Genomic DNA, 17,796 nt, shown 5'->3' with positions numbered 1-17,796 from the left:
GGAAAGTTGTGCCGACAGAACATCTGGATCAAATGTGGATCGTTTCAATGAATAGATGACATTTTTTTGCGCTGCGCCTGCGCTTCAACTGCGCTTTGCCTGCGCTTCGCCTGCGCTTCGCCTGCGCTTCCACTGCACTTCGCCCGTGCTTCGCCTGCGCTGCGCCTGCGCTTTGCCTGCGCTTTGCCTGCGCTTCGCCTGCGCTTCACCTGCGCTTCCACTGCGCTTCCACTGCGCTTTGCCCGCGCTTTGCCCGCGCTTCGCCTGCGCTTTGCCTGCGCTTTGCCTGCGCTTTGCCTGCGCTTCACCTGCGCTTTGCCAGCGCTTCGCCTGCGCTTTGCCTGCGCTTCCACTGCGCTTCGCCCGCGCTTTGCCAGTGCTTCGCCTGCGGTTCACCTGCGCTGTGCCTGCGCTTCACCTGCGCCCTGAATAGACCAGGTGGGAGTTGGCGGACTTTCTTTGCACCCTTGGCGGGCTGTTTTGTCACAAAATTGTCACTGTGCCAAGCTGAAAATGTGGACTCCTCCTCTGGTGCGCCGCCATCTCGGAGCAGTCCAGTCTTCCAAATGACCAAATTGTCCGATCACAGTGGTGCACTGGACCAAATTACCACCGCCACCCTGCGCCGCTTTGCGCTGCGCTACGAAATTAGAGTCCTTAGAGTTAACAAAACCAAAAACTATACATGGACAAATTCTTTTATTGGCTAGGATTCCATGGGAAGTGAATTTTATTGGAATGAACTGTGAGTCATTTTCAGAGATATTCTACTCCCTTTTTAAAGGCTTTATTCATTTCATATAATACTGACACAGCGGTTAACAGGTTTAAAAACACAGATATTAAAACCATTTGAGCATCAATTTCTTTGAAGCCCCAATAATCCCATGGACCATTTTTACACGTATACCATAACATCTACTTCATACTAGATACTTGAAACCGTACCTGAACAGATTTATTCCTCGGTCCAAAACCAAAATATGAAGAAGATCCCAATTAAAAAAAAAAAAAAACACTTTCTATGTATGTGACCTGCAAAGTGTTACAGGTTTTATTATTAGGAAACATTTTGACAGATTTGATGTTTTGCAGTTTTTCATGTTATAGTGTCAACAGAGTATGATCATTTTTTAAAATATTTTCTTTCCAAAATCCATAGCCAAATAATTCCCTGTATGCATATGCCTGTATGGAACGCTACTAAGTCATAGAAGAGATTTAATAATACAGTTTGCTGAAGGAAAAAAAAAGTATTTTGCCTTCACTTGTGGGAGTTTTATCATCTCAGAGAAGGCAGAGAAGGATGTCGTCATGTGCAGGCCTTTGCAGCGACACAGTTTGGGGTCAGTTGTGTTTCAGGTGACGGGCGACATAAGGCTCGTCTTTTTCCAGTCAACTCTACTCGATGTCCTCAGAGAAATGAAACCACTGAATCGTCACTGAAGTCCATTTGGATAAGAATGTTCTTGCAAGTCCATAGTCCTCGATCACCACGAGAGTCGTCCTTTTTCGAGGCAGACAAAACTATCGGGTTACCTAAAAAAAAAAAACAAAAAGACAAAATAAGTGGGTTAAAAGATGTCATGTCATGATGACAAAGTCATTTCCAGCCTTTGTCCTTGTTCATTATGTCAACTGGTCCTTTTGTGACAGGGCTGAAATGCAGTGGAAATTTTTTTTTGAAATTGAAAAAAAAAAGACAAAATAAGTGGGTTAAAAGATAGTCGCAAATATTCAGAATAAGCTTAGCAAGTTGCATGAAACATGAAAAAAAGGTTAGACTCGAGAGAGAAGAATTAGTGCTTCAAGGTCATTAATAATTCAGAGCTTTGCAGGAGTCATCTGTTTGAAAATAATGGAAAGTGATTCTTGTTGTGGAAGCAACAAGCGTACTTCTCTCATCTGGCACTAAGACTAAACAAGACGCAGCTGGCGTAATGGCGGTCGGCTTCGCTCGCCTTCTCAGCACCTGGCACGCCGCCATGCCATTTAGAGCGTCTGCGGATGCCACCACTCTAATCACACTCTAATCACAAGGTTTCTTTACCACTTTTGCCTTTTACCTACACTTTTAAGCCATTTCAACCCATTAGGAAACATTTCCTGTGTCCCAAATTGGCGTAAGGGGTGGGTGTAATAGACCAGGTTTTCATGATGGCTAAGATTCCCACTGGTTTCCCCTTCTTAACTCAAACACATGGTGGTCCTCCTGTTCTTCGTCTTGTGGGAATCACTCTTTGGTCCAAGTGTTTTCTCCCAGCTGATATGTTATAGTATATCTGGACTGGCTCCATGGTTCCAGACCTCCCTTGCTGCGGGGGCCCGTCCCCATTAACTTTGTTGTCACGCCAGTTCAGTGCCACTTATTCCAGTATAAATATGCCTCTAGGTTACACTTTCTGGGCCCGATTACATTAAACAATCAAGAACTGTTCAAGGTTCACGATTTAGGGTCGGGCATCGTTTGAATATGAACGATTCCGATTCTTATTCCTGGTTTCGATTTCAGTTCCTAATGATTCTCAATTCCATCTATCCATGCATCCATCCATTTTCCTCCGCTTATCCGGGTCCGGGTCGCGGGGGCAGCAGTCTTAGTAGGGAAGCCCAGACTTCCCGGTCCCCGGCCACCTCCTCCAGCTCCACCGGGAGGACACCAAGGCGTTCCCAGGCCAGCTGTGAGACATAGTCCCTCCAGCGTGTCCTGGGTCTGCCCCGGGGCCTTCTCCCGGCTGGGCATGCCCAGAACAACTCACCAGGGAGGCGTCCGGGAGGAATCCGGACTAGATGCCCGAGCCACCTCAACTCAATTCTCAATTCCATTGCTTTTAAAAGGCGGAGTCATAAAAGTTGGGTGCTAACCAAGGTGTTTTTTTTAGATGAAATGTCTGAGCTTCTGAATGTACAGGTACGGGTATTGCGGTCAATATTTCCAAAGACTTTCTCCAAGAATTACTTGAATGGTTTGATATATGTCGATAGTTCCTCAGGACAGTGGCATCAAGACTGCACTACTTCAGAAGAGACTAAATCACAGAACCTTTGGAAATGATCCGGTCTGGAGCGAGATGTTTACTAGATGAGTGATTTGCGGTACCAAACTGTCCAGCAAAGACTTTAGAAATCTAGTAGTAACCCATCAAGGCAGCACGATGACGGACTCAGACTGAAGATGAGTTCCTCCACTGGTTTGTCAATTGCATGTGTGAAATGCGTCAGTTCCGGGTGTCAGAATCGGACTCATTCTGAACAAGTATCCATTAAGGTTATGGCCAGGGGTCAGCAACTCGCGGCTCCAGAGCCAAATGTGGCTCTCCAGCCTCTTTGTTGCGGCTCCCTTTGCAATGCTTGAATATTTTTTAGCACCCGTGTGGTGAAAATGCACGTCTTTGTTATGAGTTTACAAAAATCCAACTTTGTGTGAGACCATGAATGCATCCTGACTGAGTTCTGACTGGTGACTGAATGAGCAGACAGGATGCTATCCAGTTCTCTCTGACAGGTTAACATGAAGGGAAATGAGTAATACTTTGAGTTATTTGAGTTATTAATTATTATTAATGAGTTATTTGACGATTCTAAAAAATAAATTAGAGCTCATTTAAAAACAAAAGTTTATCTCCAGTACTAGCAAGAGTACTCCAACTCGTCTTTTTTTTATCTGAACTACTTTGACACCCCCAAATTCCCTCCAATGTTGTTTTAAACATACAACGTTTTGCGGCTCCAGGCTATTTTTCTTTAGTGGGCAAGTGGGTGAAATGGCTCTTTTCATAGTAAAGGTTGCCGACCCCTGGTTATGGCATTTTTGCCAGACACAAGTCTGGCAAGTTAAAATGGGAAGTAAAATGGGAAGTTAAAAATGGCACGGCGTTTGTTTGTCACAATGCCTCCACTTTATTAGATTGTCTTCAGTTCGCCTCTATTTTTTGGTTTATAGTACATGCTTGATGCCGCACATGGGCAGCATCAAGCATTCTGAATTTATGTCTGGCATGAAATATTACTCCCCTCTCAATATGTTGCAGAATGGACTTTGCAATCTTAAACTTTTTTCATAAAATACACTATGGGCACGATCGTGCATCAGTCACTGACTGTTTTGTTTCAGGTAGTGGCTGGTGATATAAAGTCAGTACTGAATGCGCTGCTTTTGAGAAAAATAAAGTCAAATGAGAAGAACTAAACTCAACACTTAGCTTAGACTCCCTGACAGAGAAAATCTGTTTGGCATGTAAGAGCATTTAGATCAATAATATATACCCTGATGGATGGATAGGATAAGCTATTTATGTTAGCATCTGCTTTAGACTGCAATGAAGGGTGCCCATTTTGAATATGATTTAGTGATGCATTCCGGACGCTATTCTGTACAACACGTATAAATACAGTAAGCGTATGCTTTCCAATGGCCCTTAAACACATCCATACACGATGCTGTCTCGTGCCTTAGCAAGTTGACAGCCGAGCAACGTCTGCCCGCTCATCCATATGATATTATTTGGCATTGATCAAGCTGTCTCGCTTCTTATTTCGCCCTCCTCCTTTCTGCTCCCAGCCAGAAATGGAGAGAAGGTCCACGAGTGCCAAAACCACATTTCTATTCTTATCTGCTCCGAGTTGCAAAACATAATCTCCCAGTCAGTTCACCAGGTGCGATGTTGCTGTTTTCAAGTGTTTTCTTTAATCCTTTATCTTCCTCTCACGTTTGCCTTCGGTGTTCCTCTCTAGGAGCAGAGTTTAGTTTAGAGTCTAATATGTTCTCATCCTCCGTTTTTCGCTCGCTGTCTCTGCTCATCGTCAATTTCAATTTATGAGCAGGTCTTAATGGGACTAGAAGAGAACCTTCAGTGTTATTGATCTGGATAGCCGTGCATTTTGACCTCAACCTTCCACACCAGAAGGGGGGGAAAAAAAACTCCATAATGCAAACAAATCATTTAACACACAAAGTACGGACACACAACACACAACACACACTAATCGTTGATCAAATACCTGAATACCAGCAAATATCTACGCTCTTCCATCGGCATCCCGCATGACAGAAAATTATTCCAATGCTAATGAACTATGCTAACTCGTTGACGCTATCAGCCAATAATAGCAGTAAATCAACCACATTCTATACTACATAGGTAGAAGTATTACAACCTTGACTACACTACAAAAGGCACCAAAAGAAAACATTTACATCAGGGGTCTCAAACTCAATTTACTTGGGGGCCACTGGAGCTAGGGTCTGGGCGAGACTGGGCCGCATCAGGTTTTCCAAAAAAAACCAAAAAAAAAAAAAAAACGCATTTATTAAAAACAGAAAAATCAATAAACTTTGCTTTGGTTCCAATTTTCTACAAGAAAAGCTCTGATAAAACATTCCACTGTTCTCAAATATCTTACTTTTTATTTTTCTACACAAAATAAGATGAAAAATAAATAAACAAATCAAGAATAAAGAAAATCAATCAATCAGTAATAAATAAATATAATAATAATATAAAAACTTAATAAACCACATATAGTTGGTGGGTAGACAAATGATTTTTTTCACATTAAAATGAACAAAGCATTATTAGAGCCCTGTAGACATGACAAAACACGACTATAGTCACATTTATACTCTTTTTATTTACAACATATTGCGCAACTGCAGGGTCTTGAGACACATGCTAACTCGCAAACTAGAGCGCTAGCCACCTAAACGGTAGCCTTCAAGTTATTTCCTTTCAACTCAAATAGCCAAAAACCTACCACTTCCACACGGATAGGGAGGATAACTATTAACAGTTATTTAACCTTTAACATGAACATTAATTAAAAGTAATAATTTTTTCTGGGTACATGATACCATACAGCATCCATATCAAACTAACATTAAACTTTCATATCAAGGCGGGGGCCTCAAACTAGTGTCCTGCGGGCCACATTTGGCCCGCGGGCCGTGTGTTTGAGACACATGCTTAACTCGCAAACTAGAGAGCTAGCGACCTCAACGGTAGCCTTCAAGTTATTTCCTTTCAACTTAAATAGCCCAAAACTTACCACTTCCACACGGATAGGGAGGATAACTATTAACAGTTATTTAACCTTTAACATGAACATGAATCAAACGTAATAATTTTTTCTGGGTACATGATACCATACAGCATCCATATCAAACTTGCGCGGGCCGCACTGACATTAAACTTTCATATCAAGGCGGGGGCCTCAAACTAGTGTCCTGCGGGCCACATTTGGCCCGCGGGCCGTGTGTTTGAGACACATGCTAACTCGCAAACTAGAGAGCTAGCGACCTCAACGGTAGCCTTCAAGTTATTTCCTTTCAACTTAAATAGCCAAAAACTTACCACTTCCACACGGGTAGGGAGGACAACTATTAACAGTTATTTAACCTTGAACATGAACATGAATCAAACGTAATAATTTTTTCTGGGTACATGATACCATACAGCATCCATATCAAACTTGCGCGGGCCGCACTGACATTAAACCGCGTGTTTGAGACCCCTGATTTACATGAATAGCAACAATTCAACACAAGGTATGCTGGGAGTCGGACGTGCAAAAATTCCCCAACGCGGCAAACCTAACATGAAGCTTCATAAGGGCATACCTTGATTTGAAATTGCGATGGTACTTAAAGATTTTATTTTTTTTTGGGCGTGGAAGAAATGAATTCACTTTGCATGACATATGAAATTAGAACAACTTATAAGTCAACAGCTTGTGTTTGATGCCGGAGGTTCCGCTGTGCCGCCATTATTTGGCCTTGAATGCATACGGCATTGTTTTCCATGAAAAAGGAAACGTGGTTGTTTTCGAAAAGTTCAAGAAAGAGAAAAAAAAAGAGGTGGTGGCACTCGCTTTACTAGGTGAGAGGTGAGCGGAGACCAAAACATAGGGAAAGAATTCCTAATGAGCCTGGTGTACAGGAGACCGCCTCGGAATGTTTTCAAAAGCGTGCGATACCTGAATGCAACGGTTCGTGCATTGACTTGTTTTCATCCGTCCTTTTTTTTTTTAATCCAAAAACCAGCACTTGTCCTCCCCTTCCTTCCACGCCTTTCAATCAATTATTAAGGCTGAAAACAAAGGTCTGCACCCAGCTATGAATAATGGAAGGTGAGAAGGCAAGGAGAAGGATGGAGGTTAGAAAAAAAAGAGGCGTGCGGCGATGAGAGGTGAGTTTCACTCAAACGCCTCTGCGTGACAGACAGCTCGGAGCTCGTTTGGGTCGAGCCGGTGGGTTCGATATATTATGTACATCCACAGGCGCTGTTCCCACACACAAAAAGACCACACAAGGAGGTGGAACATACGTGTGCAAGCTCACATACAGTAAAAAAAGGGTAGAAGGTTGCACAGGAAAGACGTGTTTTTATAGGGATGGGAAGGTGAAGAATGAAATGTGTTGGCCTCGTTGCCAGATGGCCTTTTTCTCCTCAGACAATATTTGATGTTGGAGGGCGTGACGGGAAAGAGAATAGGTGAGCAATATAAAAAAATATGGGGCAACAAAAGGTCTTGTAACGGTGGAAGTGGGCATGCTAGTGCCAATAGAGCTCGTCTGAGCAAAGTCTTAACCGGCATCCAGAGGATAATTCATATTTTTATGATTTTTCCCATCGCTCCACAGATAGGATTACCTAAAATTCACCTACAATGTCAATGTATACTTTTGTCCCTTCAAAGTAAAGGTACATTTAGAGGCAAATATATGGTAATGGTAATGGTAATGGTAATGGTTTTATTTCATTTGAACATGCATCAGATTCCAATTGAGTGCATCCCATAATCATTTCCGAGTTCCACATGTCGAAAAGGAGTAGGAAGAAGCACATCTTATTAAATCCTACCCCTCCATCTGGTACTTTTACAATCAGTAACTGTTACATTTGTTCACTTCCTGCTTCCCTAATATAATTTAAGTTTTTTTAATTTTTTTTTTTATTTTTTTAAAATTTGTATTATCATTATTTTTAAATTTTTATTTTGGTATAGATCAGATTACAATTGAGTGCATCCCATAATCAGTTCCCAGTTCCACATGTCCAAAAGGAGTAGGAAGAAGCAACGCTTATTAAATCCTACCCCTCCATCTGGTACTTTTACAATCACTAACTGTTACATTTGTTCACCTCCTGCTTTCCTAATATAATTTAAGTTTTTTTTTGTTTTTTTATTATTATTATTTTTATTTTTTTTTATTTTTATTTTGGTATGGATCAATATGGATTACAATTGAGTGCATCCCATAATCAGTTCCCAGTTCCACATGTCTGAAAGGAGTAGGAAGAAGCACATCTTATTAAATCCTACCCCTCCGTCTGGTTCTTTTACAATCAGTAACTGTTACATTTGTTCACTTCCTGCTTTCATAATATAATTTAAGTTTTTTTAAATAATTAAAAAAAAATTTTTTTTTCAATTTTTATTATTATTTTTTTATTTTATTTTTATTTTGGCATGGATCAGATTACAATTGAGTGCATCAAATAATCAGTTCCCAGTTCCACATGTCCAAAAGGAGTAGGAAGAAGCAAAGCTTATTAAATCCTACCCCTCCATCTGGTACTTTTACAATCAGTAACTGTTACATTTGTTCACTTCCTGCTTTCCATAATACACTTTAAGGGTTTTTTTTTTTTTGTTTTAATTTTTTGTCCCATACCGAAGTACGATGTGATATGAGCATCCAATGCCATAATGTGTACCATAGTAACTGTCCATATCGTGATATCTATAGCACATCATGACTGGTTCAAGACCATTGACCACGTCTGACCATTTGTGTACTGTACATATACATAAGACATACATAAGAAACAGGACAGCAAATGGTTAATGTGTAAATAAAAAATAAACACAAAGGAGTGTATATGTTCGATCACCTTTGTGGTCTTGACTTTGTTGCCTGTGCTGCAGCTCCATCCTGTGAGGTCTGGAAGAACTTTACATTCCTCCCCGTCCATGCAAGGCTGCATCTGGCACCACCACTTCTGGCCAACGATGGACGCTGGTGAAAGAAAATACTTAAATGCAAATATTTATACAGAAAATACTATTAATCTACTATGAAATTAACTCTTAACTCGACTTAATAAACTCGCGACCTGTATGTTGGAGTTTGACCCGGTGAACACCTGAAGGTGGAGGGAACGGATCTTGACTGTTGCAGTTCAGAATCCCCGCCCTTTTTGGAGTCGCTTGAGGGAATTCTGGAGAATGATCCGTAGGGAATTCCCATGTTTCTCCTAAGGGACTTCAACACTCATGTTGGCATCTGCGTTCATACCCTCACCTACGGTCTTCAGCATTGGGTAGTGACCGAAAGGAAAAGATTGCGGGTACATTCATTTTCTACCGCTTATCCTAGCGACCAATATGAGTTTTCTCCGCACGGTGGCTTGTCTTAGAGTGGAACCCCGATACTCCTCTGAGTTGACTCCCGTTCAATGCCGACGATGGAAGAACAACAAGGAACAGCGATAAGTCGTCAATGAGAACTGGGGTTGTAGCAAGGTTATCCACAGGGTACATTCATTTTCTACCGCTTATCCTAGCGACCAATATGAGTTTTCTCCGCACGGTGGCTTGTCTTAGAGTGGAACCCCGATACTCCTCTGAATTGTCTCCAGTTCAATGCCGACGATGGAAGAACAACAAGGAACAGCGATAAGTCGTCAATGAGAACCGGGGTTGTAGCAAGGTTATCCACAGGGTACATTCATTTTCTACCGCTTATCCTAGCGACCAATATGAGTTTTCTCCGCACGGTGGCTTGTCTTAGAGTGGAACCCCGATACTCCTCTGAAATGACTCCCGTTCAATGCCGACGATGGAAGAACAACAAGGAACAGCGATAAGTCGTCAATGAGAACCGGGGTTGTAGCAAGGTTATCCACAGTGTGACGCAGGGGGCCATTTACGGCCCATCGCACTTTTATTATCGGTCCATGGTACGTTAAACAAACAAATTAAAAAAAAAATGACATTTAATGAATTGTTTGAATCAATTTCGCTGATTCTAGCAGCCCATCAACACGGACCGACTGATGGACTTCCAAAGTATTGTTCCTCCAGCTAGTAAATGATGATGAACACCCCTTTGCATAATATAAATAAACTACTCAAGTACTCAAAGTACTTAAAGGGTTGGACTGCAGGCCGGCAGTGGATGGGGAAATTGGACCCGGTATGAGACCAACCTGAAGGACACAGATTTGTATACAGTAAACCTCGGATATATCGGACTCGGATATATCGGAAATTCGCTCACAACGTCAAAGTAGGAAGCAGGAAGTCCTGAAACTGGGAAGAGCCTACCAGGTTATACTATGCTTGAGTCCCGCCCCTTGCAGGGGTGTTACGTTTTCCTCAGTGCATCAGCGTGTCAGACTGTGTTCATTAAGATTTAATGGGGAACTGCACTTTTGGGCGAATATTGTCCATCATTCACAATCCTTATACAGTAAACCTCGGATATATCGGACTCGGATATATCGGAAATATCGAAAGTTGTGGACTCCTATCATAACTAGATCTTCCAGAATCTGCACCTATTCCAGCTGTTGTTACTTGGATTTTTGCTTCCTGCCAAAACAATTTTAATTTATTCCACCCACGCCATGGCCCGCCTCCGGGCACACCCACTCCACCGTGATTGGTTAGATGCCCAAAGTGCTTCCTAACTACCTCTGTCTAAAATAGTGAAACTGGGAGTTGGTAATAAATGAATAAAGTCTTTGGAAAGCTAATTGGAAAGTGGGTGAGGAGCACTCATTGTCGGATACACTTTGTCAGAGGCACTTTTGGTGCTGTGGAGCTCAGAGGCTGGATGTGAGGGTGCCGCATATACGTATAATACAGTAAACCTCGGATATATCGGACTCGGATATATCGGAAATTCGCTCACTCACAACGGACAGATAAAAAAGAACCGATTTTTCTGTAATGCATTTCCAATAAAAATTCATTGCATATATCGGATTTTTTATAACGGAATTTCGCCTATTTCGGACAAAATCTCCAGTCCCGTTCCAATGCATTTCCATTAAATTTCCCTCACATATATATATCGGATGGCCGCATCGTGGCGCTCCGATTCGCCGAATCGTGACAGGCCTATACGACGTCATTTGCAGCGTTTGCAGCGTTGCCAGGTACATTGGAAACATAGTCAAGGAAGTGCCTTTTTATAACGGATAAAATCCCATTTACGCATATACCGGATATAAATCCGATATATGCGTAAAACTGACATTTTCCGGTATACGCATATAACGGATTTCGCTTATATCGGACAAAACCAGTGGGAACAATTGAATCCGATATATCCGAGGTTTACTGTATTATGGTGAAGTCATTACTTGAGGAAAAATAAACAACAGATCTCGTTGGGATTGTGGGTATTTCAGCAGACCGACCATTTAAATCAAATTGTTCAAGTTGCCAGGTAAGCACGCTTGTGTCCTGATAAGGAGCTAAAATCAATCGAAAAAGGTTCTTCCAGGGAGAACAAGTGTGCCCCAGGTGAGTTGGAGCGAAACCGTGAAGGTCAACCAATCTTTAGGACATTCACGCTTTGTTTTTGGGACACGAATGTGTTCTTTTATCAGCGTCCTTTGTTAATGGAGGGAATAGACCAGGGGTGGGCAAACTACGGCCCGGGGGCCACATCCGGCCCGCCAAGTGTTTGAATACGGCCCGGCTCAATCTTTCCAAAGTATTTAATTTAAACTCAACATACAACCTGGCATCATGGCCTGAGCCAACCTTTTGATGGTTGTATCAATTTCGTTGTTTGACATGGTCTGTTGTTTACAAAGTGCTCCTGAAAAAAGAGACACAAGCACATAATAATAAAAATTAAAATAATAATTATTATATTCCACCCTCGGGCATCTCTGTGTGGAGTTTGCATGTTCTCCCCGTGCATGCGTGGGTTTTCTCCGGGTACTCCGGTTTCCTCCCACATTCCAAAAACATGCTAGGTTAATTGGCGACTCCAAATTGTCCATAGGTATGAATGTGAGTGTGAATGGTTGTTTGTCTATATGTGCCCTGTGATTGGCTGGCGACCAGTCCAGGGTGTACCCCGCCTTACGCCCGAAGACAGCTGGGATAGGCTCCAGCACCCCCTGCGACCCTCGTGAGGAAAAGCGGTAGAAAATGAATGAATGAATGAATGAATTATTATATTATTATTATAACTGTTATGATTATTATATTTATAATATTAATGCTAATTATTATATTAATTATATATAATAATATTGTTATATTTGCATATTTTACATAATAATAATATAATAATTATTATTTTAATTTTATTTTAATTATTATAATATTTTATTATTTTTAAAATATTTAAATATAAATATAAAATAATAAATAATAATAGCAGATTGCATGACAATTTTACAGATACAATAATACCAGGTGGACTGTTACGTGTAAAATATATAGTCTGTGCCCCCCCCCCCCCCCCGTAAATTTTGTTATTCATTCATTCATTCATTTTCTACCGCTTTTTCCTCACGAGGGTCGCGGGGGGTGCTGGAGCCTATCCCAGCTGTCTTCGGGCGAGAGGCGGGGTACACCCTGGACTGGTCGCCAGCCAATCACAGGGCACATATAGACAAACAACCATTCACACTCACATTCATACCTATGGACAATTTGGAGTCGCTAATTAACCTAGCATGTTTTTGGAATGTGGGAGGAAACCGGAGTACCCGGAGAAAACCCACGCATGCACAGAGATGGCCGAGGGTGGAATTGAACCCTGGTCTCCTAGCTGTGAGGTCTGCGCGCTAACCACTAGACCACCGTGCCGCCCTGAATTTTGTTATATCAATGCCAAAAAGTTTGCCCACCCCTGGAATAGACACTCAGTGGAACGTACCATCAACACAAGAGGGCATGGCCCGAGTGGTGCCGGCAACCTGTCCGGGGAAGCAGGAACATTTGACCGTCTGAGATCTTTCCTCGATCTTGTTCTTGTTGCAGCAGCGATGGGCGGCAATCACCTCACACGTGCCTGCCTTGACGTGCACTGTGGAACACAAACACACATACATAATTGGTGAACGGTTATATCATAAAATGGATGTTTAGGAGGTGAGAAGGTGGTAAAGATGATCCATTACTTCCTTAAACAATATTACATCAAATAACCGTACTACGATATGAATGTAGTTCGAATGACATCCACACATTAAAAATCCACCGAGGAACAATTTTACCGACCGCAATGACCTTTTTCTCTGCACACACCAGAGCCAAACATTAAATGGCACCCGTAGGATCTCTTCTGTTTACTATGTGACCTTTATCAAATTAAATGACAACAAAATTAGTAATTAATTATGCATGGAATTAAATATTTTTTTTGTACTGTCCACAGAACTGCCCTGTGTATTCTAAAGTTAAAATACAAATGAGTTGTCTTCTCTGATGGGAAGGAAATATTTGGGAACGACTAAGGTTTAAAAGTTCATTGTGTATATTGGCCGACCACGGCAGTGGGTCCGAACAAGGCAGTGGGTCCAACCACGGCAGTGGGTTGGACCAAGGCAGTGGGTTGGACCAAGGCAGTGGGTCCCACCAAGGCAGTGTGTCCGACCAAGGCAGTGGGTCCGACCACGGCAGTGGGTCCGACCAAGGCAGTGGGTCCGACCGCAGCAGTGGGTCGGACCAAGGCAGTGAGTGTGACCAAGGCAGTTGGTCCGAACAAGTCAGTGGGTCCGACCACGGCAGTGGATCCAACCACGGCAGTGGGTCCAACCAAGGCAGGTCGACCACGGCAGTGGGTCCGACCAAGGAAGTGGGTCTGACCAAGGTAGCGGGTCCCACCACGGCAGTGGGTCCCACCACGGCAGTGGGTCCGACCACGGCAGTGGGTCCGACCAAGGCAGTGAGTGCGACCGAGGCAGTTGGTCCGACCAAGTCAGTGGGTCCAACCAAGGCAGTGGATCCGACCAAGGCAGTGGGTCCGACCACGCAAGTGGGTCCGACCTAGGCAGTGGGTCCCACCACTGCAGTGGGTCCGACCAGGGCAGTGTGTTCGACCAAGGCAGTGGGTCCGACCACGGCAGCGGGTCCGACCAAGGCAGTGGGTCCAACCACGGCAGTGGGTCCAACCAAGGCAGGTCGACCACAGCAGTGGGTCCGACCAAGGAAGTGGGTCTGACCACGGCAGTGGGTCCCACCACGGCAGTGGGTCCGACCACGGCAGTGGGTCCGACCCAAGGCAGTGTCTCCGACCACGGCAGTGGGTCCGACCCAAGGCAGTGTCTCCGACCACGGCAGTGGGTCCGACCAAAAAACCTAAAAACGCTCGGTTTCAGAGGGTGTGGTTAAACTGCCCCTTTGTGATGTCACAGAGGGGACTTCCTTATATGGTTCATAGTTAGGAAGCACTTTGGGCATGTGACCAATCACAGCGGAGTAGAATTAAAACTGCTCGTTTTGTCAGGAAGCACAAATCAAAAGAAATGCAGCTGGAATAGGTGCAGATTCTGGAAAATCTAAAAAGTTTTACTTTGCGTTTGCTGCATTAAAACTGTACCTCTTTCTGTTCTTTTGGGGTCCAACACATACCACACCTGCGTCCAAACGTAAATTGATCATTATCAATTTCATCAAATATGAACTTCATCTCATTTCCACGTTTCATCTTGTAGTCCTATTTCATAAACGACCCCTCCTTTTCACTCCGTTTCTCAGTCTCCAGCCTCATTTTGCCCCTGCTGTGTCCTGTACTTACCCATCAGGGGGGCGGAATGTTATCCTTCATCCCAGACCGTCAATTCGATATCTTTTACACGTTTGATAATGTGTTTTCATTCAGTTCTCGTTGATGTTTCTCCATCTCTTTCAGAGGAAGGCAAGCTGTTATCCATTAAGTTTTCACAACATTTCCAGTATGTTTCACATTTACCATTCACGTGCTACTGACTGACGGATTGGTTTGCGTGGGCGCTTTAGAATAAGAAGCACACTCGGAAAGAGCTGTCCTGGTCTCAGTGGGAAACCACTTTTGAAAATCATTCCCACCAATCGGGAACATCTCACATTCTGGATAGTACACAGGAATAAAAATATGTGTATAGAAATCGATAACATTTTGAGATGCTACATGCAAATAAAGTATATGCAAATTATACATTATGCAAATTTGTGATTTTTCAGGCAGCCAAATAATACGACTTAACTTAAACTTTCAATTGCATCTTAATTGTTTTGTCGTCGTGGTGGTGAATGGAAAACAATAGTGGTTCTAGTACAGAGCCACATAGGCAATTGCCAATATAATAATAATTCCGAATAGGTGGATTCTGATATTCTCAACAAAAAGAATCACCAGGCACATGACCCTCAATTTCCCTCAACTGTCAACCGGCATTGAACAATCATGAGGGCAGACAGAATCTGTCTGATAAAGTGAAAAAAAAAAAGTTCTTCTCCCATGTTGTGTGGAAGTGGTACATTTTTGTCTTCTTATGTGTAGAACAAATACATTTGAACTGGTTAACTCTGTAGCTAAAGGACATTTCGTTGTAAACCACGGACCAAATATTCCTGTATCATGGAAATTTGTTTATCGCAAGTCAAGTCTTGAACAGATTATAAACCCGGTAAAGACAGTATCTCCATTTTAATGAATTCCTAAGGGATGATTGCGTCGTGATTTTTTTCACTCCGCTGCCCTCAAACAAGAGACTTTTGGTCTGCTTTGAAGGTTTTAATCTAAGTCGAAGATAACGTCGAGAGACTGCGGGGATGAAGTTGCGAGTTATCACAATAGACAGGAAGTGATCTCGGGCAGGCGGCATCATTATCTATTCATTCAGTTTTCATGTGCAGTCAAATTGCAGCATATCTGTCTAAAATCCATACACATCCCCTAGAACAGGGGTCTCAAACACGTGGCCCGCGGGCCAAATGTGGCCCGCAGGACACTAGTTTGAGGCCCCCGCCTTGATATGAAAGTTTAATGTTAGTTTGATATGGATGCTGTATGGTATCATGTACCCAGAAAAAATTATTACGTTTGATTCATGTTCATGTTAAAGGTTAAATAACTGTTAATAGTTATCCTCCCTATCCGTGTGGAAGTGGTAAGTTTTTGGCTATTTAAGTTGAAAGGAAATAACTTGAAGGCTACCGTTTAGGTCGCTAGCGCTCTAGTTTGCGAGTTAGCATGTGTCTCAAACACACGGCCCGCGGGCCAAATGTGGCCCACAGGACACTAGTTTGAGGCCCCCGCCTTGATATGAAAGTTTAATGTCAGTGCGGCCCCGCGCAAGTTTGATATGGATGCTGTATGGTATCATGTACCCAGAAAAAATTATTACGTTTGATTCATGTTCATGTTAAAGGTTAAATAACTGTTAATAGTTATCCTCCCTATCCGTGTGGAAGTGGTAAGTTTTTGGCTATTTAAGTTGAAAGGAAATAACTTGAAGGCTACCGTTTAGGTCGCTAGCTCTCTAGTTTGCGAGTTAGCATGTGTCTCAAGACCCTGCAGTTGCGCAATATGTTGTAAATAAAAAGAGTATAAATGTGACTATAGTCGTGTTTTGTCATGTCTACAGGGCTCTAATAATGCTTTGTTCATTTTAATATGAAAAAAATCATTCGTCTACCCACCAACTATATGTGCTTTCTTAAGTTTTTATTATTATTATTATTATATTTATTTATTACTGATTGATTGATTTTCTTTATTCTTGATTTGTTTATTTATTTTTCATCTTATTTTGTGTAGAAAAATAAAAATTAAGATATTTGAGAACAGTGGAATGTTTTATCAGAGCTTTTATTGTCGAAAATCGGAACCAAAGCGAAGTTTTTTAAAATTTTTTGTTTTTAATAAATGTGTTTTTTTTTTTTTTTTTGAAAACCTGATGCGGCCCAGTCTCACCCAGACCCGAGATCCAGTGGCCCCCAAGTAAATTGAGTTTGAGACCCCTACCCTAGAAGCTAACGTTGCCACCGATTCCCTCTCGTTTCAAACAGGAATACAGTCCCGTATTGTCAAAAGTTTTCCTTCCTCATGCGTCCGTGTCATCGTTCTACAAAGCTTTCCAGCATTTCCATCATTAGAAGCACTCTCTTCGAGTGTCATTCTCTTTGTTCTTGAGTGTCATTTTGGAAAAAAAAAATAAAAACAGAAATGTAACAATTGTCTCTTGGTTACAGTATTTTGCCAGGGAACGGCGAGGCAGCATAACGAGCATGTCGATGAGCATTTCAGTCCATCTAAATTCCTTCCCTGTCAAAAGACAAACACTTGTAAACGTCAAGCACTGCGTATTTCACTTTAAAAGGTGTCCGTGTGTGTGAGTGTGTATAAATATAAATATATAAATATAAATATATATATATATATACACTGTCTCTGTGACAATGCGTATGCCCGTGTCTACTATGTGAATGAGTTATTGTTGTTGTTTATGTCATCCTGTCAGGGAGGTGTCATTACACAGATCAAGATAAATGGCTTGCTATCAGGCTTGCTACGACTCGCTATTTACTCTGCGTGGAAGCTCGGACCGACACGTATGCTGCACTGCACACATTGTCACTGGCAACTAGAAACATCTATTGATTAATTATGCTTTTTTTTTGTTTTTTTAGGGAGATCAATGTTATGGTTAGAAACGCAAAAGAAAATATGACAGTTTCAGGATCTACTGGAACAGTAATTAATTTTGATTAGGTGTGTCGTATGACATTATGGTAATGGTAATGGTTTTATTTCATATGAACATGCATCAGATTCCA

The 17,796-nt window shown here is 42.2% G+C and overlaps 1 protein-coding gene across 1 annotated transcript in view; it reads right to left on the bottom strand.

The window, feature by feature from the left end:
- Positions 1-465: 465 nt before the first annotated feature.
- The window catches only part of LOC131137266 (chemokine-like protein TAFA-2), a 73,706-nt gene continuing 56,375 nt past the window's right edge, over positions 466-17,796 (bottom strand). The window contains exons 3-5 of the mRNA XM_058084988.1: positions 12,911-13,060; positions 8,895-9,019; positions 466-1,539 (exon numbers count right to left, since the gene is read on the bottom strand). Of these exons, the coding sequence (XP_057940971.1) occupies positions 1,528-1,539; positions 8,895-9,019; positions 12,911-13,060 (287 nt within the window). The 3' untranslated portion in view covers positions 466-1,527. The remainder of the gene's footprint in view (positions 1,540-8,894; positions 9,020-12,910; positions 13,061-17,796) is intronic.

The sequence above is a fragment of the Doryrhamphus excisus genome, chromosome 10 (genome assembly GCF_030265055.1).
Source record: "Doryrhamphus excisus isolate RoL2022-K1 chromosome 10, RoL_Dexc_1.0, whole genome shotgun sequence".
Lineage (NCBI taxonomy): Eukaryota > Metazoa > Chordata > Actinopteri > Syngnathiformes > Syngnathidae > Doryrhamphus > Doryrhamphus excisus.
The sequence above is the reverse complement of the archived record's forward strand: the minus strand, read 5'-3'. Positions and strand labels throughout refer to the sequence as shown.